Source organism: Podarcis raffonei, chromosome 8, assembly GCF_027172205.1.
Source record: "Podarcis raffonei isolate rPodRaf1 chromosome 8, rPodRaf1.pri, whole genome shotgun sequence".
Taxonomy (NCBI): Eukaryota; Metazoa; Chordata; class Lepidosauria; order Squamata; family Lacertidae; genus Podarcis; species Podarcis raffonei.
The window spans coordinates 71,506,149-71,530,151 of NC_070609.1; the positions used below are offsets into that span (position 1 = coordinate 71,506,149).

Here is a 24,003-nt window from a genome sequence, read left to right on the forward strand (position 1 = left end):
AGCCATGTGAGGTAGGTTATGCTGAGAGATAGTGACTGGCTCAAAGTCATCCAGTGAGCTTCATATCTGAGTGGGGATCTGAACAGTCTCCTAGGTGCTGCTCCAACTCTGGCCAACGCACCACACTGGGTGTACCATTCCATGGAGTTAAGCAGCTTTTAGTGAAGCTTCCATGCTACTAAAACACCAGTACATGTTTCTTCTTGAGAGGCTGAAGGAGCTTCTGTGTGTAAGAACTTAAAATGCAGTGAAAAATAGCTTTATGAGTCTTTGGTAAGAAGGCAAGGTATCTTCGTTGCTGGTCATTTCCTCCAGATCCAAATCAGCACCACAAAAACAAGAATCACAGACTTAACTCCATCACTTTAAACTGTCCTGCACAGGTGAATCAAAAGATTTAGTTGATCAGTCTGCTGATTTTAAATTTTGCAGTCAGTGAGTTCCCTTTCTGATTTTAAAAAGCAATATTGATTTCACCCTCCGTAACCTTTCTAACACTGCCCAGCCATGAAGCGTTTGCTTAAAATACTTAATGTATGGCATCACTGTGCTTAAAAGACAGTTGAATTAGGCTATGTCCATGGATTTGGTTTTTCAGCTATATTAGAAGTGCTTCATAAACCATTTGGCTGAATGGGATCTCTGTAATTGGGGAAACTTTTAGGCTAGATTCCCACCCCCCTTAAAATTCAGAACATAAAAGATTAGCTGATTAATTATTTTTAAAAGTTTGTTGTAGGGAATTTTTTTTTATCTCCCTCTTTCTCAGACCCAGCCACCAAAATCTTAAAATAACATGACTGGCCATAACTTTAGCTCTTGAGAAATGGTTTTCAACTTGGGTTGGAAGTAATGCTTGTGGAAACAGGTGCTTTTTAAATTACTTATACGTAAGTCTCTCCCACATATTCATGTGTGTGCACACTGCAGTAAGCTAGTTTAAATGGGTAAAAGTTACTTCGTTATTCACTGAATGTGCAATTCCAGCAGTGTGGTCCATTCTGGTTGGCTTCAGTCTGCCCTGACAGTATCTGTGCAAAAATAATTATGTGTAAGCCCCCTTGAGCGCTGTTGATGACTATGGAAGGGTAGCACTTTGTACTTCACCATACTACTGCAGTGTATATGGTGAGTTCAAGTGTTCAAGGCATTTCACTCACTTTATCCTGTAATTCTAACCATTGCCTTTGTAAGAGGCTGATTTTCCCAAATTGCACATGGCAGGAGGGAGAGGTGGGACGCTGCAGGAGACCTCTTGAATTGGGGAAGGGCCACCGCTCAGTGGTAGAGCATCTGCTTTGCATACAAGAAGTCCCACATTCAATCCTAGCCATTTTTAGGTAGCTCTGGGAGAGACCCCCTGCCTGGAGAGATGCTGACAGTCGATGTAGGCAATATTGAGCTAGATGGACTTAGTATAAGGCAGCTTCCTATGTTAGACACACACACATGTACGTTAATCATAGGGACTTCCTGATCCGTTGTGCTATCTTGGCTGCATCAGTGTTTCAGGCTTTTTCATCCTCAGCTTGCACCCTGCTTAGAGGGCAATCCCTGGGCCAGAAAATGGCTAACAGTGATAAAATGCAATGCAGAATCGAAACAAAGGAGTAAAATTAAAGGAGGCCATATCACTTCATACCCCCAGCAGCTTATAATTCAAAACCCAGTGAAGTAATTGTTGCTCTCTTTCAAAGGGCCAGTAGAGGAGATCTGGCAGGTCTCCTTTAAAAGGGGACAGGCTTCAGCAATAACACCCCCCCATCTGCATACTTTCTCTCTGGTAGATCTTAACAAGTGATGGTGGTGATGGATCATCACAACCTCAACTTCGGTTACGGAAGTGGGGGAAGAGCTGGGCCAATTACATTGCTTCCAAAGCACTTCAGCCAGACCTTTGTGTTCTGCACCAGCACAAAACCTGGTGGTCAGGATTCTGAGGTTCCCAGTGTTAGGGGAGTATGGGAAGTACCCTATTTCAAATCTCGCTTCTGCCATGAACTCTGTTTCTCCCCTTCTCCACACTCAGCCCAGGCAGTTCAGGCATGAAACCCACATCTCTATAGTAGACTGCATGCATCTCCTGTTGAAAGGTTTGGGCGCCTGTTATGAGAAAACGGCCTTCATGATCTAGAGATGCTGGAGAGCTGTTGCCAGACAAATTTGACTAGGTATGGAGAACTTTTGACCCTCCGGATGTTGCTGGACTACAGTCTCATCTCTGGTCAGTGGCCATGTCTGCTTGGGCTGAAGCATCCTTGCAGTTCAGCAGCATCTGGAAGGTCAAAGGTTCCCCACACCCAAACTAGGTAATGCAAGGCTAGATGGGACAGTTACACAGACCTGGTATAAGGCAGCTTCCTCTTATGTGGGGCAACTTCTGTGCTTCAGCTTCTGTCGAGAGAGAAGTGAAGAACACCTGCTAGCAAGAAGGGACCTAAATGATCTTCTCTTCCAACCCCCTGCAGCTGTAGCATCTCTGGCAGGTTCGTCACCATCCTCAGCTCAAATGCTTCTGGTTGAGAGCCTCCCTCCCCTTTCCATGGTGGTCTGTCTATCATTGTACCGCTCATCCCATTAAGAAATTTCTCCTAACTTTTAAGCCAAGATATGCTTCCCAGCATATCTAAGCAGTTTGCAAAAATATAAAGTAAAGCATCAACATTCTCAGTAATTAAAAACAGTTGAAAGCAAGTACAGTGGTATCTCAGGTTTTGAACGTAATCCGTTCCGGTAGACCGTTCGAGTTCTGAAACGTTCGAAAACCAAAAACTCAACAGCTGACAGCTAGGCCTCAGAATCTTGCACTCAGCGGAAGCTGCGTGGCATGTTCAACTTCCGAGGCGTGTTCGAAAACCAAAGCATTTTGAGGCATTCGTTAACCGAAATGTTCGTCAGCTGAGACATTCAAAAACTGAGGTCCCACTGTACTTAAAAGCATTCAAAATAGGACTAAAACCAACAGGCACTAAAATGTGATAAAAACGCATATAACTTCTCCATGTCTGGATAGGCTTGTCTAAACAAGAATGTTTTAAGCAGGAGCCAAAAAGTACTGCAAAGATGCCTGTCTGATGTCAATAGGCAAGGAATTCCAAAGTGTGGGTGCTGCCACACTGAATGGTGGATTTCTTCCGAGTGTGGAATGGATCTCATGTGGCACCTGTAACAGGGTCACTTCAGCAGACCTAAGCATTCAAAGTCCTCAGAGCAACAGAGAAGCCAGTCTCTCCCATCCTCATTGTGAAAGCCCTTCAAATATTTTTCCCAATTTCACCAGGCTAAGTACACCAGCTCTCCTCAACTGTTCTTCATAGTTTCCAGGCCCCCTCACATTCTGGCTTTCCCCCCTCTTTTTTCTGGATACCATAGTACTACAGATGCTGCCTGGGCTATTACTGCTTCTGACCCGGATACCACTTCTGCAATCTGAGATTGCATTAAGCTGCTTTGGATTGCACATTGCTGGCTTGTGTTTTTCGCTTTTGGCCTTAGATGCCCCTAGATCCTATTCACATGTATGACTGCCCTTCTAGAGCTCTTCTACCTGATAGATGTGCCACGGATTCTTCATATCTAAATGCAGGTTTTTACATTTTAATCTCTGTTGAGGTCCATCCTGGAGTAAGTTAGCTACGTCCATTAATTTTAAGGGGTCTGCTCTGAGTAGGGGTAATGTTGGGTACAACCTAGAGTTCCGTTGGTACTCTTGACAGATTGATTCAGAACTATTCATGATCACTCATTGGGATCCACCTAACAGTAGTATTAGGTGTCATGGAAGACCTTGTGAAATGTGTCACTGAAATCAAGATAAACGACTGTCCTTATCTATAAACCTTAGTAACTCTATCCCACCCCCCAAAAAAAAGGAAGGAAAAAAAAGATAAGGTTAATTTGGCGCAACTCAGTCTTTATAAAGCTTGCCTGGCTCCCAGTAATCCATTCTTTTTTAGTTGCTCACGTACAGACAGTTTAATCTGTTCTAGAATTTTGCCTGTTACTGACGTTGAGTTGATTTTTCTCTAGCTTCCCAGATTTAATTCCCCCCTTTCCTCCCCTTCTGAAGATATATAGGGACAACATTCATTTCTAGTCACCTGACAGCTGTTCTACCCTGAAATAAAATCTTGTTGCAAGCCCCTTCAGCAACCTGGGATAGGATTCCTCTGGCCCTGGAGACCTGAACTCCTTTAAAGGAGTAGTTAGGTGTTCTCTAGCTACCTCCTTAGCAATCCTGAGTTGCAAATCCCTCCTTGCATCGTTAGTTCTGCTTTTCCTGGTCAAACTTGGTCCCCTTTTTGGGAGAAGACCAAAATAGGAATTGAATGGTTCCTCCTTTCTCTGTCAACTCTTAACACTTCTCCACCATCCCTAAGCAGCTGTCATTATCCTCCCTTGTTCTTTTTGCTCCAAACATGGCCTGATAAGTTCTTTTTGTCGTTCTGAGTGTCCCTTAAAAGCCCCTGCTCATTTAGCTTCCCTGATACCATCCTTACAGCTTTGGACCTCTTTATTGTGCTCCTCCTTAGTTATAAATCCCTCCATTTCCTATATGTATTCTTTAAAAGTCTCAGTTCCTTGGGGGCTTCCCTGTGATGCCCGCAAGTGGTAGAGCATCTGCTTTACATGCAGGAGGTCCCAGGTTCAATCCCTGACGTCTCCAGTTAGTGCCGAGAGAGACCCCTGTCTGAAACCCTGGAGAGCTGCTGCCAGTCATTGCATACAGTGCTTAACTAGATGGACCCAGAGGTCTGGCTCTGTATAAGGCAGCTTGCTAGGTCCCTTACAAGTCTCCTGTTTATCATGGTTATTGGGAGAGTCTGAGATTGTGGTATCTGCAACATATTTCCCTGCTAGACCTCACGAAATTTTTACACCAGCCGCTGATTTTCATAGTGTGTGGTGGAATAGATGCTCAGCGGCTGGACCCAAATCTTTCTTTAGTTTCTTGGACTTTTTCAGGTGGCACTTTAGAAACACCAAGCACTAATACAACCAAAATTAAAGGGTAGAATAAAATAGCAGCAGTGCAGCAAACAATTGCTGGAGCTGAGTGAAGAATCAAATGGTCTTTGCCTGTAGGGAGTGCCACATTGGAGACGGTGCCTGAGGAGAGTATTCCACAACAGGGGGCCATCACCGAGAAGGCTCTTCCACTGCTTTCCACCTGCTTTGTGACATATAGCATGCCCTGTAACATGTGCCTGTTCAAATTCTATCCCATGCAAACGTGGAGCTGATCTACTGCACCATGCTTGTGCTTCTTGGCCATCATCTAGTTATAAGCGATTCTGTCTGTATGGGGGACCTCTGGCCCTCCAGATGTTGAACCACATCCCCCATCAGCCCTAGCAAGTGTGGTTGATGGCCAGGGGTTATGGGAGTTGTAGTTCAGCAACTTCTTGAGGACCAGAGGTTCCCCACACCTGACATATTTTTGTGGGTCACAATCATCTTCAATAGATATATTTACTGTTATCCTGAGCTGTAGGTATCCATGTACAGTGGTACCTCGGGTTAAGTACTTAATTCGTTCTGGAGGTCCGTTCTTAACCTGAAACTGTTCTTAACCTGAAGCACCACTTTAGCTACTGGGGCCTCCTGCTGCTGCCGCGCCTCCGGAGCACGATTTCTGTTCTCATCCTGAAGCAAAGTTCTTAACCCGCGGTACTGTTTCTGGGTTAGCAGAGTCTGTAACCTGAAGCGTATGTAACCTGAGGTACCACTGTACAGGATAAGATGCAATTATATTTGGTGAGCACAGAGGGAATGAGATTGAGTAAGTACACGCCATCTTTTTCTTTTGCAGAAAATAAAAAATAGCCCTGAAGGCCCATGATCTTCCTTCTGCCTGCCTGGAGTTACATGATGTTTCAGCTTCATTGGATAGACCCCAGTTCTCCCTCTTGGTCCTAGAACTTGGGATCATCCAGCAAGGCTGGAATGTTGAAAGATTCAGGAAAGGAGAAAAGGAAGTACTTATTCATGGAGCGTATAGTTGAGCTATGGATTCCATTCCCACAACATGTAGCATTGACCAATTTCAATGGCGTTAAATGTGGATTAAACAAATTCACGGAGAAGACTATCGGTGGCTACCATCTACGATGGCTGTGTCCTACTTCCACCGTTGGAGGCAGTATGCTTCTGAATACTGGTTGCTTGGAATCACAAGTGGGGAGAGTTGCTGTGGGGAGAGTTGCTCAGGTCCTGCTTTGGGTCTTCATATGTAGGCATCCGGTTGGCCACTGTAAGAACAGGGTGGTATGTTAGGTGGCCTTTGGGCTGATCTAACAGCCATGCTCCTCTTACATTCTTATGATACAGTTTACTGCAGGGTAGTGGCATTTAGCTGAAGATTCATTTTCATTTAAAACTTTGGAAATGTCAGCCTGCCTCCTCTTCGATCCCTGTGGAGCTCTTCTATTTTCCTGATAGGGTTGCCAGCTGGCCCAAGTAAAATGCTGATGTTTTTTCAACTGGGCTTCTGCTGCCCGGTAACTAATTGGGCTTGACAATTGTGCATCCATCAGATTAAACCTACAAATAAACCTAGCTGAAATGCCACTTGCTTAAGAAGCTTTCTGATTTCACCAGTGGTCTCAATAGTTTACTGCACCTCGATGAAGGTGGGAGCTTAGACATGTTATGTCCTAAAGCATAGCATTGCAATTAATACTCTCTCCAACCGAAAATTCAAACCCCACCTTCCCTTTACAAACTCCCGAACCAGCAGCATTCCTTGAGAGAGAGAAAAATCTGCGTTAGATTTATAACGTCGAGTTGTCCTCCAAAGAGGAAGCTTTACAGCATCTGCACTTGGTGGAGAGAAGTTAGGATTGGGGAGAGTCTTAGAAGGTTTGAGGAAAAGCTAGAGAGATCAGGAGGTCTTGAACCACAAATGGTTCTGCAGCCTTTCTGTTTTCAACTGGTGAGTTGAGAGGGAAGCAAAAGCAGATCCCTGCCCCAAGGAGACGACAATTCTAACTCTCAACCGTGGGGCAGATGATGATGATGGGAGAGGAGATAGGGAAAACATTGGCAAGGAGAAATGAAAGTGAACAGATTTTCTTAAGTTAGTTTCATCTTGGTGAAGGCATCATGAAATAACGTGAATCGCACTGGGGGTGCCACCACTGTCTTTTCAGTTGTTTCTTTAAGGGGAGCAAAGTGAGGAGGAAGAAGTATACAGTAATAAAAACAGATTTAAAAGTGAGTTTCATATTTCAGGTCGAACCAGTCCTCAGTTGCCAGTATTATAGTATCCACCCTTGGCACCCAAATGAGTGTCTTCCCTTCCCCTAGCAACCCTACACTTGTGGAAACCCTGGGGTGTGTCCATTGTAGCACTAGGTTTAAGTCACTTAGTGGTATACTCGTTGCACTGGTATAACTGGTTGTGCAATGGGAAACATGAGTACATTCCTCTAGACACAGTGCAAACGTCTAGACCAGGCATAGCCAAACTTGACCCTCCACCTGTTTTGGGACTACAAGTCCCATCATCGCTGACCACTGGTCCTGTTAGCTAGGGATGCTGGGAGTTGTAGTCCCCAAATAGCTGGAGGGCCACGTTTGACCATGCCTGGTCTAGACGGTTGCACTATGGATTGCACAAGAAGCCTCTGCCAGTACAACTTCTTGTGTTGGATTCCTTTGTTGTGCCAGCTTTAAAACTGCCATCCATAGTGCAAAGGGGTCTTGCATTAGTGGGCAGAGAATGTTGGATGCAGCCCCCTGTAATTTCTGTGGCCAAATAGCTTCCTATGTAGCTGCAGGAAATCCATTTTAAGCCTTTGGCAGCTTCTGCCCATCCCAAAGAAGGGGAAAATATATTTGGCAGCCGTTTCTCAGTTAATCTTAACAGTAGTGTTCACCTAACTGCCGGTTAGCTCTCCGTGGAGCAGGAACAACTACTTCAGTGCATGCCCTGTGAAATGCATTCCTACGTCTACCCAATCATGCGCTAGTTTGGGGTCATGAATAACTTAACAAAAATACCCTTCCTGATTAACTTATAATTAATTATGTAAAGCAAGTGAGGTGTATGCGGCAATGGTCCCTTGCCATTTTATTTTACTGAGAGCATTTTTTTAATGTTTACTTCGCTGTTCAGCCAAAGCCAACCCCCGGGCTGCTTACAAATGCCAGTGATAAGACAGTCTCGGTCCTTAGGTATACAATCTTAAAAGTCACAACAGGAAAGGGAGGAGGAGGAGGAGGAGAAAAGCAACAATTGGCTTTATTCCCCAATTACTGGATTCTTGTAATGGCCAGCTGGGGTTGAAAGATTTCCACGAGAGGAGGATTTTGTTCCTAGTGTGAAGAAGAAATACTCTTGTGGCAGCTAGACAGTTCATGGCTGTCCCAGCGAAAGGGGGCTGCCTTGCTTGTGGAAGGATGAGGATGAGGAACCTTCAGACGTTGTTGGACTCCAACTTCTATCATGTCCATCCAGCACGGCTAACAGTCAGGGATGATGGGAGTTGGTAGCCCAGGGACATCTGGAGGACTGAAGCTTCCCCATTGCTGCCATAGGACTGCCTCTGTCCCCTGCTTGCTTGGGATGGGAGAGGGGCACAGACAATGCTGCAATGTTCCTAGTGTCACGTCCACAATGTAAGGGGTGGCTCCTTGCCAGAATGCCCTTTAAGGGGGGGGGTTTAAGACACAGCTGTGATGTTGTTGTTGTCGTTTAGTTGTGTCCGACTCTTCGTGACCTCATGGACCAGAGCACGCCAGGCCCTCCTATCTTCCACTGCCTCCCGCAGTTTGGTCAAACTCATGCTGGTAGCTTCAAGAACACTATCCAACCATCTCGTCCTCTGTCGTCCCCTTCTCCTTGTGCCCTCCATCTTTCCCAACATCAGGGTCTTTTCCAGGGAGTCTTCTCTTCTCATGAGGTGGCCAAAGTCTTGGAGTCTCAGCTTCAGGATCTGTCCTTCCAGTGAGCACTCAGGGCTGATTTCCTTCAGAATGGAGAGGTTTGATCTTCTTGCAGTCCATGGGACTCTCAAGAGTCTTCTCCAGCAGCATAATTCAAAAGCATCAATTCTTTGGCGATCAGCCTTCTTGATGGTCCAGCTCTCACTTCCATACAACACTACTGGGAAAACCATAGCTTTAACTATACAGCTAGGACTAGGCCAAGCGTTTTGAGAGTACCCAGGCTCAGCAGCAGTATACCTGTAGGGCCACACCACAACTTGCAGCCAATCACATTCATGTTTTTGTTGTGGGCTGCTTGGAAACCTGGCAGGACACCGCCGGGAGGGTTGGGCTAGAAGATCCTTGGTCTGCTTTTAGCAGGGCTCTTGGCATTAACCGTTATCATCTTGGACCCAGGAGCATTATTTTTTTTTAAGTATATAGGAAGAAGCCTGGGGTGTGCCACAAGGGTTTCCTTCTCTGCAGCAAAGCAAAGTAACAACATGAACATCCCACCTTTTTTCCTCCAAGAAGCTCAAGGTGGCATACATGCCTCTCTCATTGTTATCCTCACAACAACCCTGTGAGGTAGGTTGCGCAGAGAAGGTGCCTGGTCCCAGGGTGCAGCCCAGTGAGCTTCATCATGGCTAAGTGGGGCTTTGAACCCTACACTCTCACGTCCTAGTCTTGACACTTCACTAGTGAAGTAAAGCTGGTATTGCAGACAGGCCCTATATGCTTGCCAGCACCCGAAGAGCTGGATGGATCAGTTATCTGACTGATCAGCTTCCTTCTGAACTGAGGGTGTCGTGGGTGCTAATACTCTTGCAGAGTGGTAAGAGGCAAGGCCATATTTAGATGGCTCCCAAGTGAGCTACTTCAAGCAGGTTGAAGGTTTGTCTGAGCTTAGGGCAGTCTCTCCAGAGTGTCCCGAAGTTACCCGGAACGCTTCTTTTTCCCTAGCCCTTGGACCCATCTTTCTGAAATTTTGCAGGCTACTTTCCTAGAGGCACCTCTCCCAATACATTGGTACCTTGGGTTACAGACACTTCAGGGTACAGACGCTTCAGGTTACAGACTCCGCTAACCCAGAAATATTACCTTGGGTTAAGAACTTTACTTCAGGATGAGAACAGAAATTGTGCTCCGGTGGTGTGGCAGCAGCAAGAGGCCCCATTAACTAAAGTGGTGCTTCAGGTTAAGAACGGACCTCCGGAACGAATTAAGTACTTAACCCGAGGTACCACTGTATATACCTTTTACATAGCAAGACACATTTCTCACAAAGCCACAAGTAAGAAAATAAACTTTGCATATACTTGCCCCCAAGACTATGGACCTGTTCGTTCGTTTGTCAGCCCCTGCCCGCTCAGGTGGGCTACTTACTGTGCCTGCACATTTCACCCAATTCCATCAAAAAGGGGGGGGAGGTTTAAAACTTCTTTTAAAATTACCCCAAAATAGTGAATTGGGGGGAGTCATGATTCACCCCCTGGAACCAGGATTTGCCTGGAAACCTAAGGTGATTCGGGCATCCTCCGAATAGGTTAGGAGCAATTTGGGCTGTTTTCCAAAGTGCCACATCAGGGTCTGAAAAAGAGTTGGCGCACTTTCCTAATAAGCAGGAGTTTAGAAAGATTAGGAGATCAGGTTATCACTAATTATCTATTATACACCTTAATATGACAGGTTTCATGTGTTAGATTGACAACCCTTAGTTGCACTGGAAGGGAATATTCAGCCTCCCTTGGCAGAGTAAAATTGCAGAGCGAAAATTGTTTTTAAAAGGCCCTTAGTTTACAGCCTCCCTTAAAAGCCTTAATTGATTCATTTTGATGCCTTCTCCTTATAAAACATGTTTTCTGATATTATATAATTTATTCCAGCTTTACTAGTCATGGCAGTAACTCTGACTTCTCACCACTGGAGCTCCTGTCTAGCATTCACTTGTTTTTTGGAGATTTTCACAGGCATTGCTGATAAGGCTTCGAGTTCATCTTCACAGTCTTAAGGTTCATTTGCTAGAGCATGAGACTCTTAATATCAGGGTCATGGGTTTGAGCCCCATATTGGGCAAAAGATTCCTGCATTGCAGAGGGTTGGACCAGGTGACCCTTGTGTCCCCTTCCAACTCTACAGTTCTGTGATTGTATGACTAGAAATGTGATCCTCCCCCATCAATAAATGAAAGAAAAACAAGAATTGGGATGCTAAATTTTGAGTTTCACTTTCACTTGGCAAATGCAGAATACCTGACTTAATCCAAACAGAAAACTGACATAATGACTGTTTGAAAGAACATCATAGATTTATTATTAACAATTTATTATTATGAGTAGTAATAATTTGCTAGAATCAATTTAGATTAAACATGTTTTTAACAATTCGAAGTAGTTACTTGACATTCTTCCCCACCACTGTCATTTCTCAAAAACTGGAGCATCTAAGGGAATTCTGCGCTGATTTATTTCTTGAGCGAGTTGAACTGGATGGGAATTAACTTCCTACTAAAATAACACAGAGGGTTTGCTTTGAAAAACAAGAGATTTTGCTGCATCAATAGAAGAAGATGGGGTAGTGGTGGGATAACACAGGCAAAACATTCCCAGATAGTTCTGTACAGTACTAGTTGCCCTCAATGTCTGGGAGAAGATAAGAGAAGGAAGATAAACATGTTCCAGGAGGGATGCAGCAGTGAAAAGACAAGGACTCGGTTCTGCTCTTCTGACCACGAGATGCTTCTTATCCATTCCCCTGCTCTGAAACGGTGAACGAGACAGATGTTTTGCGTACAGGTGCGTCATACAGCTACACTTGAGGAGCTGGGATGTGCTGCCGGTTTCTGTTGAGCGTACGCTCTTAACCCACAAGGCAGCCCAAAGAAGTGGTGTCTGCGCTGCGGGTTGCAAGAATGGTGGTGGTGGTGAAATCTTAGCTGCATGTAAAACTTGGCAAACTTTCACCACAGGGAAATGATAATTGCTACACTGCAAATCTCTTTGCTCTGGGAGAACTGGACTGGGGCTCTGGCCCACAGGGCAGATTCTCCATAGACAGGGTGGGACAAGGCTGAGTTTCTCCCCCTCCCCCAGAGACTATTTTGAACAACACAATGGGGGCCTTGGCTTGATTTATACCCAAAGTGAAGCAAGGGTTTAAAATCAAACTATGGTTTGTAACCCTCACAACCACTTTTCCCCTCCCCTGCTCCTAACTCGGGCATTCAGGGGAGGAAATAACCTGGGAGCCTGTCTTCTTGCCATGCTCAAACCCGGGCTTGTGGTTTGTTTCCCTCTAAACCAGGGATGGGGAACCCGTGGCCTTTCAGATCTCTTTGGACCACAACTCCCATCATTCCCGACCTTTGGCCATGTTGGCTAGGACTGATGGGAGCTGTTGTCTAAAACATTGGGGAGCAGGAGCCTGGGGTGCGGGGAGCAAAGGTTCCCCATCCCTGTTGTAAACAACTCACGAAAAGTAAACCACAATGTGTTATTGGCTTGCGGCTCGTGATTGATTTGGAGGAGATGGCCCGCAAGTGCAGGCTTGCATTATCACAGTGAGCCAGACTCTGGCTTGTTGCTTCCCCCGTTCTGCACAGTTGCCAGCAAAGTGCTTGTGCGCTGCAAACCATAGTTTTATTTTAAACCATGGCTTAGTGTTGCATGCGAACTGGCCTGTAACATACTCTGCTGCTGCAAACGCAGCCGTTAGAAAATCTTCAGGTAGGGCTGTGACTAGCCTGCGGCCCTTCAGAAATTGAGGAACTCCAGCTCCCATCAGCCCCAGCCGGCAGGGCCAGTTGTCAGGGGTGATGGGAGTTGTAGTCCAGGAGTAGCCGGAGAGCTTTGGATGAGCTGCCCCAGCCGTGGAGCCACACATGGAGAAGGCCATCAATGGCTACTAAACACAATGTCTCTGTTCTCCCTCCACTGTCGGAGGCAGCATACTGGAATCCTAGGTTCGAGCACTGTTGGCACTCAGGTCTTGCTTTCAGGCTTCTCATAGGCATGTGGATAACCACTGTGAGAACAGGAGGCTAGACTATGCGGGCCTTTGGCCTGATCTAGCAGGGCTGTTCTTATGTTAAGGGGACCAGGATAGGATTGCACAGTGAATGCCTTCCAGGTGCCGTGCGGGAGACAGAAGAGAGGGCTTGAGCCCTGGAGTAACTGTAGGATCCTGTTCCTCGATACCATCCATCTGGCATCATCTAGATCAGGCTTCCTCAACCTCTGCCCTCCAGATGTTTTCAGACTACAATTCCCATCATCCCTGACCACTGGTTTTGCTAGCTAGGGATGATGGGAGTTGTAGGCCAAAAACATCTGGAGGGCCGAGGTTGAGGAAGCCTGATCTATATAGAGGGCAGCTTTTTGCAAGTCCTGCCAAGAGCAGTAAAGGGTACGTTACCACATCTGGTAGGAGCAAGAGGCAGCCATTAGCTAACCTTTCAAGTTGGTGCATGTGGTACGTTCCAGTCTAGGGTAGGTGGGTATGGCTTGAACGAAAGACAGGTCAGAAGGGAAAGTCTGGTGTGGTTCTCTGCCATAGCTTTACAATATTAAGTCCCCTGCCCCAAGGAGCTTACAGTGTAAACAACGGCAACAGCTAAGTGGAAAAATCAAAGGGATGCTATCAAAGTGGACCTGTGATGATTCAACATTTTACAAATAGATCCAGAAATAAATTCCACTGTGTCCTTTGAGGCTAAATCTATTTCTTGCATTTCTTGCCCATATTTTTCTCTTAAGGAGCTCGAGGCGGTATAAATAGATCTCCCTTTCCTCATTTGACACCCACAGCAACCCTAGGAGGTAGCTTAGGCAGAGAGGCACTGACTGGCCCAGAGTCACTCAGTGAGCTTTGTGGCTGAGTGGGGTTTCGAACCCTGGTCTCCCATGTCCTAGTCCAACACACTAACCACTGTACTAGACTGTGAATTGCAGTCTTGCTCATGCTGGAGTGTCATGGAATGTTTGGGTACTGATTTTGAAAGCTGAGTTTATTTGAAGCTCTGCGTGCTCGGTCCTTAGTGAGTTCAACAGGTTCTGTACGACGTTTGCCCAAACAGAGTCACGGGCAGCTGCCTTATCCCAAGCAAGACCCGTGGTCTGTTTTGCTAAGCATTGTCTACACACTTGGCAGAAGTTGTCCAGGATATCAGCCCAGAGTCTGTCCCAGCACTATCTAGAGATGCCAAGGATTGAACCTGGGACCCCGAGGCCTTTTGCAATGCAAGACAGATGCTCTAACCACTGAGCCCTTCTCCCGTCATGGAAGTGTGCTTAGTGTTGTATCTGTGGTTCTGTTAGCTAAAGCTGTAGTGTAACACCTGCCTGCAAAAGAAAAAGGTAATTGGCAATAGAATTTGACTTTTCAGGCAGCCCTTTTCACAGCTGGCCGGCACATTTGATAATCTTTAAACTCCATTTGATATACTTTGCTGGGGGTGAGGGGCATTAGCAGAAAGAAAGATAGATGCCTGCTGCTCAGGACTTGGTAAAGGAGGAGGTTGGGATAAAAGTGGTTGTGATCGGATAACAAATGAATGTGGTTATATGGGCTTTGATGTGATGCTATTGGGGCTTCACTGTTTTAATTCAGGGATCAGGAACCAGGGGCTGCTGCAGATACTGGATTCCATCTCATCATCCCCAGTTACTGGCCTTGATGGATGGGCCTGATGGTCTCGTAGACCATAACGTCACAAGGACACTTGTTTGGGGATGGCTGTTTTAAGATTTTCAGGTCCCCCATTTCCAGCTATAGACAGCGCATTGGACCAAGTCGATGCATGTGAAATCTCAGATTCCTGACTATTTCAGGTTGGTTTGCAAGAAAGCAAGTTGCTAGTCCTTGTGAGTACCAAGAGTGCTAGGGAGATTTTAAAAGCAAAAGGAAGCTTTTTTATTTTATTTTACAACAGAAGCGCTTATAAAAAAATTGAGGTAGCAAGCATCGTCATAAAAAAGAGGGCTTTCCCCCTTCTCTGTCAGATAGGTGGGGGGGGGGGTTCTCTTGCCATGAAGCCGCCTTCTATGGCATGCATTATCAGAGAAAAAAATGATGTTGTGTTTCTTGTGTGAGAAATGTTTTACTTGTGTGCGAATTCAATCCACACACTTGTCATTTTAATCAGCTAAACCGTTTCAAGGCTTCTTTGATCTCTAAGCTTTATTTTACCACATAGAGATTTCATATCCTAGGAGGAGCGCAAGGGATTGTCTTGTACATTCAAAGAGTTAAACTTGGGAGGGCAAGGGGAAATCTGATGGTATCGCTTGTTCCAAATTTACCTTATCCCCCACCCAACTGTCTTAAGTGATTCCCAAACAAACAAAATGTAACCACTAAAATCAACCCCAACGACAGCAACCTTTTTGACTTGTAAGTTCCTTAACCCTGGTAACCTCAGCTATACACAGAATGGGATTTTGCACATGTTGGACAGAAACAAGCGGATCAAGCCACGGCCGGAGAGATTCCAGAACTGTAAAGACGTCTTTGATTTGATCTTGACGTGCGAAGAAAGGGTCTATGATCAAGTAGTAGAAGGTAAGGAGATAAAAGTTGTTTGCTTTAATGGCAAGGACCAGGGATGCCAGGGCTGGGGGAGCTGAATATGGCCCCCGGACTTTCTTATCTGGCCCTTCGGGCACTCTCTGGGCCACAGCCCTCCTGGAATTCTTCTAACATAACTGGAATGTGTCCTTGAACTGTTCATCCCTCTAGCTTGCCTGAATAGAGAGAGGGGGGGTGTTTGTGTGTTTTGCCTCTGGCCCCCGGAATGCTCCTTGTAAGGGAAGGTGGCCCCCGAGCTAAAGAACATTCACCACCGCTCCTTAGCTGTTGGCGTATTGGACTAGACCGCAAAGATTTTGGTTCAAATCGCTGCTCACTTCTCAAGCTTGCGGTGTGACCTGCAATCAGTCGCTCTTTTTCTTTCTGGCCCACTTTGCAGGGGTTGTCGTGAAGATGCATTTGCTGGAGGGCAAATTTTTCACAGAGGCTGGGTGGCCATCTGTACTTGTGTTGCAGAACGTCCATCAATCAGGGGGTTGGTCTCATCTACCTTTAAAGACCTTTCTAACTCAAAGCCTCTTTATGATTCCAGACAGGCTTGAGAGTGGGCAGTGGAGACTGCCTACCATTCCCCTGAACTCTCTGAAGAAGGGATGGCGTAAAAATATGGTGGAAACAATCTGGGCTCAAACTCGGATGGGGTTGTGTGTTTTGTGGTTCAGCAGAAGTTTCGGAGAGAGAATTCTTCCTGGGGACTACAGACCTAGGAAGCACCTTTCCCCCCCCAAACACGGTTCTGCAGTGGGACCAACGAAATGCAAATCCAATTAGGTTTCTGCAGTGACACTGCATTCCTGTTAGTGCATCATTTATTCTGCTCTGCTATCCTGCTGTTCCTCCAAAGAGGCCTGGGAATCTATGCATTGGATTATTTCTGCTTCACCCTTGCATCAGGCTTAAGAGCCGATTATTGGCCAGCTCTTGACTCATTGACTTTTGTGGCTGAGCAAGGATATGGAGGTAGGCCTCCTTGGTCCAGCAGTCTTATTTGCCGGGTGAAGTCCCAATGGCAGCTTGCATATCCCCAAAACAGGAGACAGGAGAGAGCACGGATTTGCATCCGGTCTCCATTAATGAGCAGCTTCAAGGGCCCCTCCTCTCCCTTTACAAACCACGCATGGGACAGGCTGCTCTTCAAATAGAGGACTGCCCTCTGGAAAGTAGGCCATGTGGCCATCTTAGGTCTGGGCCTTCCTCACAATGGAATGGGCCCATTATTGTCCCTGCACATTCGTTTGCCCTCTCCCTGAGTTCATCAGAAGGGCCTCACTGGGTCCAAAGGTCTGTCTAGTTCCGCCTTCTTATATCCCACAGTGGCCAATGAGATGGCTGCAGGAAGGCAATGGCCCTCCCTCCCTGTCACTCATAAGAAGTGCCCTGCAGGTGACTGGCATTTGGAGGCACAGCGCAGAGGGGGAGAACGTGCCCACAGTGACTGGTAGGCCACCCAGCACTGCCCATACAAAGAGAGTGAGGCCAGCAGGCAGCCATCGCAAGGGGGAGGAGAAAAGGATGGCCTTGTCTGAATCACAAGCGGGAAAAGACACTGTTGCACTTGCGGGTTTCCCATAGAACAGTGTTTCTCAAACTTGGGTCTCCAGCTGTTGCTGGACTACAACTCCCATCATCCTTGGCTAGCAGGACCAGTGGTTGGGAACGAACCCCTTCTAGGTTATGGTAAGGCAGGTCCGTAAGCAGCAGCATGGCATCGGACTTGCTGTTAAATGTGGCTCTTCCTCGCTTTTTAAATTTAAGCTAGGCATTTACACAACCCCCGTGCAGCAACTCTGGCTGAGCCTTAAAAACAAAAAAACCCAGCCTGCTTGGTGGTGTTGGCAGATCTGCCGCTCATCGTCTCTCCAGCTCCCTGGCTTTGCCTCGCCCCCCGCTAGGATGTGGCAGATCTTCTTCAAATTTAGGAAGCAGCCGAGCGGACACTGTGGTGTCTCATAAATAAAAAATGCCCGGGGGCAAGGTGGGTTCCTCACCGGCCAGACTCTGCCTTCGCTCCAGGGCTGTCCACTCAGTTGCCGCAGAGCTCAGAGTGCATTACAGGGAGCTGTCTTGGAGCCTTCGCCGGTTTCCTTAATGAGTCGCCGTGCCGAGAGATGAATGAAATCTTCACTCTTTGCTTCGGGGGGAGCTGTCCTCCTTGAGACAGAGGGTTCATTTTGCAGCAGTTGGGGAAGGCGAAGGCCGTCTGCTTGCTAATTTCCACCTTCTTTACCCTCTTCCCTCTCTCTTCTGAATGCAATTCTTCACATAAGTGGCACAGGAGAGAGCCCGAATCCCTGCTGGCAGTCCCCGCTATGAACAGATGATGAGATTTTAAAGCTGGACTGACTGCCTCGCTTTGCTTGGCCTGATCTGCAGGAAACACTGTTCAGGGAGGGGAGGGGGGCAGTGGACCAGTTTCTGAGCTTTACATTTGCAGGTCAGAATCTTGAGGCTCCTTAACGCTGCCTGGGAAACTGTGTCTTTTTGGCCGTGCCGGATCCATGTACGTGCCGGCATTGTCTGCACACCGGTCTTAAAAATAAGCAAATCTCCTGTCCTGCTGTGGGTTCCGTTGGCGGAACAAGAGAAAATGCAGTTATATTAAGAGAGATGCAGTAGAACATAAACCTAGGCCCACATTCCCTTCTCAGTGCCCTTCTGGGGGCTGCATGCAAGTGATAGGCAAGGCTTGAGACAAACGTGGGCCGAGCAATGAATGTCAGTGTGTTACCTTTTTAAAAAAATAGTAGGCTGGTTTCTACCCTCGCTCTTCTCTATTTACCTGGATGAGTAAGAGGTGTTCAGCACAAGTCAAGGACACCCTCCAGCCAGGCAGAAGCACTCCAGGAGAGTTTGGAGCAGGGTGTTGCTTGGGGCCCAAGGGCCAGAGTTTATAGAGGGCCACATTTGGTTTTCCCCAATCCTTGCATTAAAAAGAACCAGCCAAGTGGCCACCAGATTAGAAGCCTCAAAATTGGGATTCCACCAATGTCTGTGCTGCTGTCAGACCCAACGCAAGGAGTGTTTCTTCAAAGAGCCTGGGGAAAGAGGCCTTAGCTCAGTGGCAGAGGCCCTACTTTGTCCAGGGTTCAGACTCCCAACACCTCCTGTTTAAAATAGTTTGGGCAACATGCAGTGGGAAAGAGCTTGCCTGCATTCGTGGAGAGCCACTGGCAGTCAAGTTCCTAGACAGGCAGAGTGCGGACTTGTCTAAGGCCACCTCCTGCACTCCTTAAGAGGCTTTGCATTATTTTAATTCCAGTCGCCCAAGACATGCAAATGTTGCTCCTTTCCTTCCCCTGATGTTGCCCTTGCCAACCTGGCACCCCCCAGACGTTGTTGGACCCCCAGCTCCCCATCAGCCCTGACGGTCGGCCAACACCGGTGGGGGCTGATAGGAATCAGACTCCCAACAACATCCAGAGGAGACAGGGGTTGCCTACTGCCAGTTTGAAGGCTTGATTTCGACGTGCACCCAAAACCACTTTTCTTTGTTTTTGCCCCTCAGACTTAAATTCTAGAGAACAGGAGACATGCCAGCCTGTACATGTGATCAACGTGGACATTCAGGATAATCACGAAGAGGCAACGCTGGGAGCTTTCCTTATCTGTGAACTATGTCAATGTGTAAGTATTTTTATTTTTATTTTAGCCTTTTTACTCCAATCTCCTCTTTGGGGTACCAGAGGATGCTTTTCTCCTGTGGTGATTTTGAACCCCTGCTAAGTCCTTCTGCTCCTAAGAAACCTCTGTGAAGCTCACAAGCTGGGGGTGAAAGTGAAACGCTTCCCCTTCTTGCTGCTCAGAGGTACACTGCCCCTGAACATGGCTGTTCCATTCCTCGCTATCCATAAAGACACCCACCTGGACCAGCAGCCTTGCAGCAGCCGGCCCTATCCCTCCAGGACAGTGGCCTTCTGCTGGTGAGTTAGGACCGCTGCCATGATCCAAGGCAGGCTGCAACGGAACCACTTCTACCATGCAAATGCTGAAGCTCTGGAAAGGTTGAAGGTCTCTGCTCCAGCGTAATCTGAAGCCAGAGGCTACACCTCCCTCCCATTCATCCCCAGCATCTGCTTGGGGAGTTCAGATCGCACAGCCAGTTCTTACCTTTGGCAGCCATGTGTGTGCGAGAAAGAGTGCTATATCGGCACATGTGCACAAAATCATAACGCAAGCAGCCTTCCTTCCTGGGCAACCTTCTGAGGGCCAATTGCCAGGGGCGGCCGCAGCCAGATAATAATAATAATTTATTATTTATACCCCGCCCATCTGGCTGGGTTTCCCCAGCCACTCTGGGCGGCTTCCAACAGAATATTAAAATACAATAATCTATTAAACATTAAAAGCTTCCCTAAACAAGGCTGCCTTCAAATGTCTTCTAAAAGTCTGGTAGTTGTTTTTCTCTTTGACATCTGGTGGGAGGGCGTTCCACAGGGCGGGTGCCACTACCGAGAAGGCCCTCTGCCTGGTTCCCTGTAGCTTGGCTTCTCGCAGTGCGGGAACCACCAGAAGGCCCTTGGCGCTGGACCTCAGTGTCCGGGCTGAACGATGGGGGTGGAGACGCTCCTTCAGGTATACTGGACCGAGCCAGAGGGCGAAAGCAGCTGGAACACCAAAGGAGCAGCTCTCACCTCTCTCGTCTCTGTCCTAGCAAGCAACAGGCATTGTCACGGTTTCAAGGGCGCTTTCTATCCAGGCCAAAACACTCAAGGAAGGGTGCTGAGCAGAGCCACCAGGAAGGGTGCCCAAGGAGAGAGGCAGCTTGAAGGGCTGTGTTTGGCCCCCAGTTCCCCACTCCTGCTGTAGAATCTAGGAGGCAAGCATGGAAGTCCCCTCCCTCCACTGCCCATTGGCCATTGACCCGCTATGCTCCATTCCAGGGTTTTGCTTGCTCTGTGCGCAATTTGAGCGAAGGGCGTTGTATTTGCAGCCACCGTGGCTTTTTACCTGCCCAGCCTGCCATTGTGAGCATACAGGGAATTAAGGCGAAACCCCGAACCTTGAACGGAGCTGAGGCATCTTCTCTGCTTCAAAGAGAAGAAAAGAAACCAGCTCACTTCTGTGGTGGATTGTTTTTTTTTATAAAGTGGGTCAGCCAGCCCAGGGCAGACTTGGGAATAGAACTCTCCTCTCCACGGGGTCCCACTCCTGCGGAAACTAGGCCACGCTGCCTGCATCTGAATGGAGCATCGAGGAAAATGAAAGAAAGGCTTGAGCTCCTTGTCCGCTTGTCAAGTCTGGAGGCACTTCGTTTGGGCCAAATGGGGAAAGGCTGCTTTCACTCCCGGTGGTGTGTGATTTGCGTGTGTGTGTGTGTTTTGAAGCAGGTCCAGAGGCTGTTAGAATATATAAAAAGTCAGAGTGGTTTAGAGCCATGCTCTTCAACCTGGAAACCTGGTCTTTCCAGATGTTTCAGAACTTCCATCACCCCAGTCTGCTTAACTGGGGCCCACGGTTGAAGAACGCTGGCTTGGGGGACGGTCCTAGGGTCTGTTCCTTTCGCGAAGCTTATGCGGCTTTCTTAGGCATGGGGTTAGCTGACGCAGTGCCTTCCACGTGTTTTGGAATGCAGTTCCCATAACTCCCAACCTTTGGCCCTGCTGGCTGGGGCCGATGGGAGATCATGGAATTGTAAGAGTTGCAAGTTGCTCCTAAGGGTCATCTAGTCCAACTCCCTGCAATGCAGGAATCTCAGCTAGAGCATTCATGGCAGATGACCATCCAATCTCTGCATAAACATCTGAAGGGCACCATGTTGACTATCCCAGGCTTAGAGCAGAGGTGGGAGTCCTGGTGCCTTCCAGTTGTTCCCATAACTGCATCCTGACCATTGGCTGGGGTTGGCCCCAAGCCCAACAACATCTGGAGCATCATTGAGTTCTCCATCCCTGTTCCTTATTAGATCCAGGCTGGAGAGCCTTTGGCCTTCCAGGTGTCGCTGAACTACAACTCCCATCAGCCTCATCCACCATGGCCGTTGGCCCAGGACAGTGGGCATTTTAGTTCAGCAACACCTGGAAGGCCAAAGGTTTCCCTGCACATGTTTGAGATGATAGCACATGGTCTTCTTGTAGCAGACATTGTTTCAGAAGAGGTGTCTGCCCTCCTGGTGCACAGGAAAAGTGCTTCTTTTAAGGCAGGTGGCGGCAGAACTCTTCTTCGATGGGTGCTTTCCATTGGGTTTTTTTCTTTTTGTTTGCACTTCTCTTTTTTGTAAGAGAACAGAGCAGCACAACCCTCCTTTCAAAATAAATACTTGAGCCCTAACCCTTCCCCTCTTGCCTGTTTGCTTCCAGATACAGCATACGGAAGACATGGAAAATGAAATAGACGAGCTGTTACAAGAATTTGAAGAGAAAAGTGGAAGGACTTTTCTGCACACGGTCTGCTTTTATTAAAAGCACGCCCGCCTCTTCCTCTTAGGCCTTACTTGCGGACGAAAGAAGCATGTGTTAGTTCTGAATCTACTGGACTGTTTTCTCCCTTCCTCTCGGAGAAGTCGACTTAACAACCTCTTTCATTGTTGCTGTTTTAATTTCTCTCCCCAAACCAACCCGCGCGTGTGTTCGTTTTTTGTTATTTTTTAAATTGTTTGTGGGATGTTTCCACGCAGAAACACAAACGAACTTTGTGTGTAAAATGAAAGAAATTCTTTACATGAAACGCTGCTTTATTTAAGAGATTTTTTTAAACGAAAAAGAAATCAAGGTTTTGTTTAACTCTGCCCCTGTCTCCTGTCTTCCCGCCTCCCTCTCTTGGATGCCCTTCTTTAATTGTTATAAGTAGGGTTTTAATTATAAAGAGAATATATGCAGATTATATCATTTATATTTTCCACCGTAAATATCTTATTTCAGGTGTTGGGTGTTGGGGGCAGGGCGGCAGCGAAGGGGAGATGCTTTTCTTTTAATGCAACAGAACTGAACGGCTGGGATATGCAAAGGTATGAATGGGACAATTAATATCTGTATAATATTAGGAATGAAAATTGGAAGTGTCCAATAAATATAAACTGCGCCATTTCTGTCCTGTTCCTTGTGTTCATATAGAGATGTCTAATATATCTTCCTATATACGTAAACATGAAGGTTATCGTCGCACAGCCACTGTCGGAGGAATTGTAATGCCACATTGCAATCCTAGAAATGCATGAAGCTGAGGTGCGATAGGGGAGCAAGACTGAAGACAGGTTGCACAAGAGCGACCACGGCATGACAGTGAGATGAGGGAGAAACTGATGGGGAAATTGGTGGTTTTAAACAATGGCAGGTGTTTGAGAAAAGTACCTTCATAAAGTGGCGTATTTGAGGGTTCTGCATCCTGTATCTTCACACGAGGCAATGAGGAATGGAAGAGGCAGAAGTTTGAGTACAGTGAGAAGGGAGTTACACTGTAAGGAAAACAGGTGACTGTTTTAAACAACAGCAGGGACGGAGGGAAATGGAAAATGTGGCAATTTTCAACAATGGCAGAGGTTTGAGTAAAGTAGCAAGGAGGGGACGTGACAGTTTAAAACAAGGCTTGAGTACAGTGAGAAGGAAACTGAAATATGTCCTTTTTTGGTGTAAGCTTTTGTGTTGTACCCATCTCTGCTTTTTCTCCTTGTTGATTCAAAACAAATCCCTCAATGTTTCTCCAACTCCTGCTTTACTCAAACTTACGTAGTTTGAATACAGCTAGAATGGAGGTACACTGAAAGGAAAGAATCTGGCTGTTTTAAATACCATTTAGTGTTTGACTAAAACTCATTTGTTTGCTCCGGGTTTGCAGCCTTTGGAATTACCATTATGCTTAATTCACCGTGAATTCTGCCACCCAAAGGTACCTTATCAAGATCCGTTCTGACCTTGGGACATTTCAAGATCGGGAATCCTTCCAACAGCAACAAATACCTTTCAAGATAAATTTTGAGAGTGGCAGGCATGAGCATAAAGTGATGAGCTGTCCTAATTTGTTACAAGAACATGGCAACACTCCACAAACTTAATGGATTATGCTGTGTGTGGCAGGGGGAAGGGAATCCCACAATGGGCCAGATAGATAGATACCGTATTTTTCGCTCTATAAAACGCACCAGACCACAAGACGCACCTAGTTTTTGGAGGAGGAAAACATGAAAAAAAATATTCTGAATCTCAGAAGCCAGAACAGCAAGAGGGACCGCTGTGCAGTGAAAGCAGCAATCCCTCTTGCTGTTCTGGCTTCTGGGATAGCTGTGCAGCCTGCATTCGCTCCATAAGACGCACACACATTTCCCCTTACTTTTTAGGAGGGAAAAAGTGAGTCTTATAGAGCAAAAAATACGGTAGGTAGCTAAGTAGGTAAGCAGACAGACAGACAGACAGACAGACAGACAGGCAGACAGACAGACAGACAGATAGATAGATGGCACTTGGAAACTTTATAGTAGTTTGTATGGTACACAGAATTTTCAGCCTGGGTTTCTGAAGGGACACAAGTTGCCAATGATAAGAACAACAATTAATA

General features: G+C 46.8%; 1 protein-coding gene across 1 annotated transcript in view; it reads left to right on the top strand.

The window, feature by feature from the left end:
* SSU72 (SSU72 homolog, RNA polymerase II CTD phosphatase) overlaps positions 1-22,536 on the top strand; it is a 49,477-nt gene extending 26,941 nt beyond the window's left edge. The window contains exons 3-5 of the mRNA XM_053400729.1: positions 15,350-15,489; positions 19,022-19,140; positions 21,813-22,536. Of these exons, the coding sequence (XP_053256704.1) occupies positions 15,350-15,489; positions 19,022-19,140; positions 21,813-21,914 (361 nt within the window). The 3' untranslated portion in view covers positions 21,915-22,536. The remainder of the gene's footprint in view (positions 1-15,349; positions 15,490-19,021; positions 19,141-21,812) is intronic.
* The last annotated feature ends 1,467 nt before the right edge of the window (positions 22,537-24,003 follow it).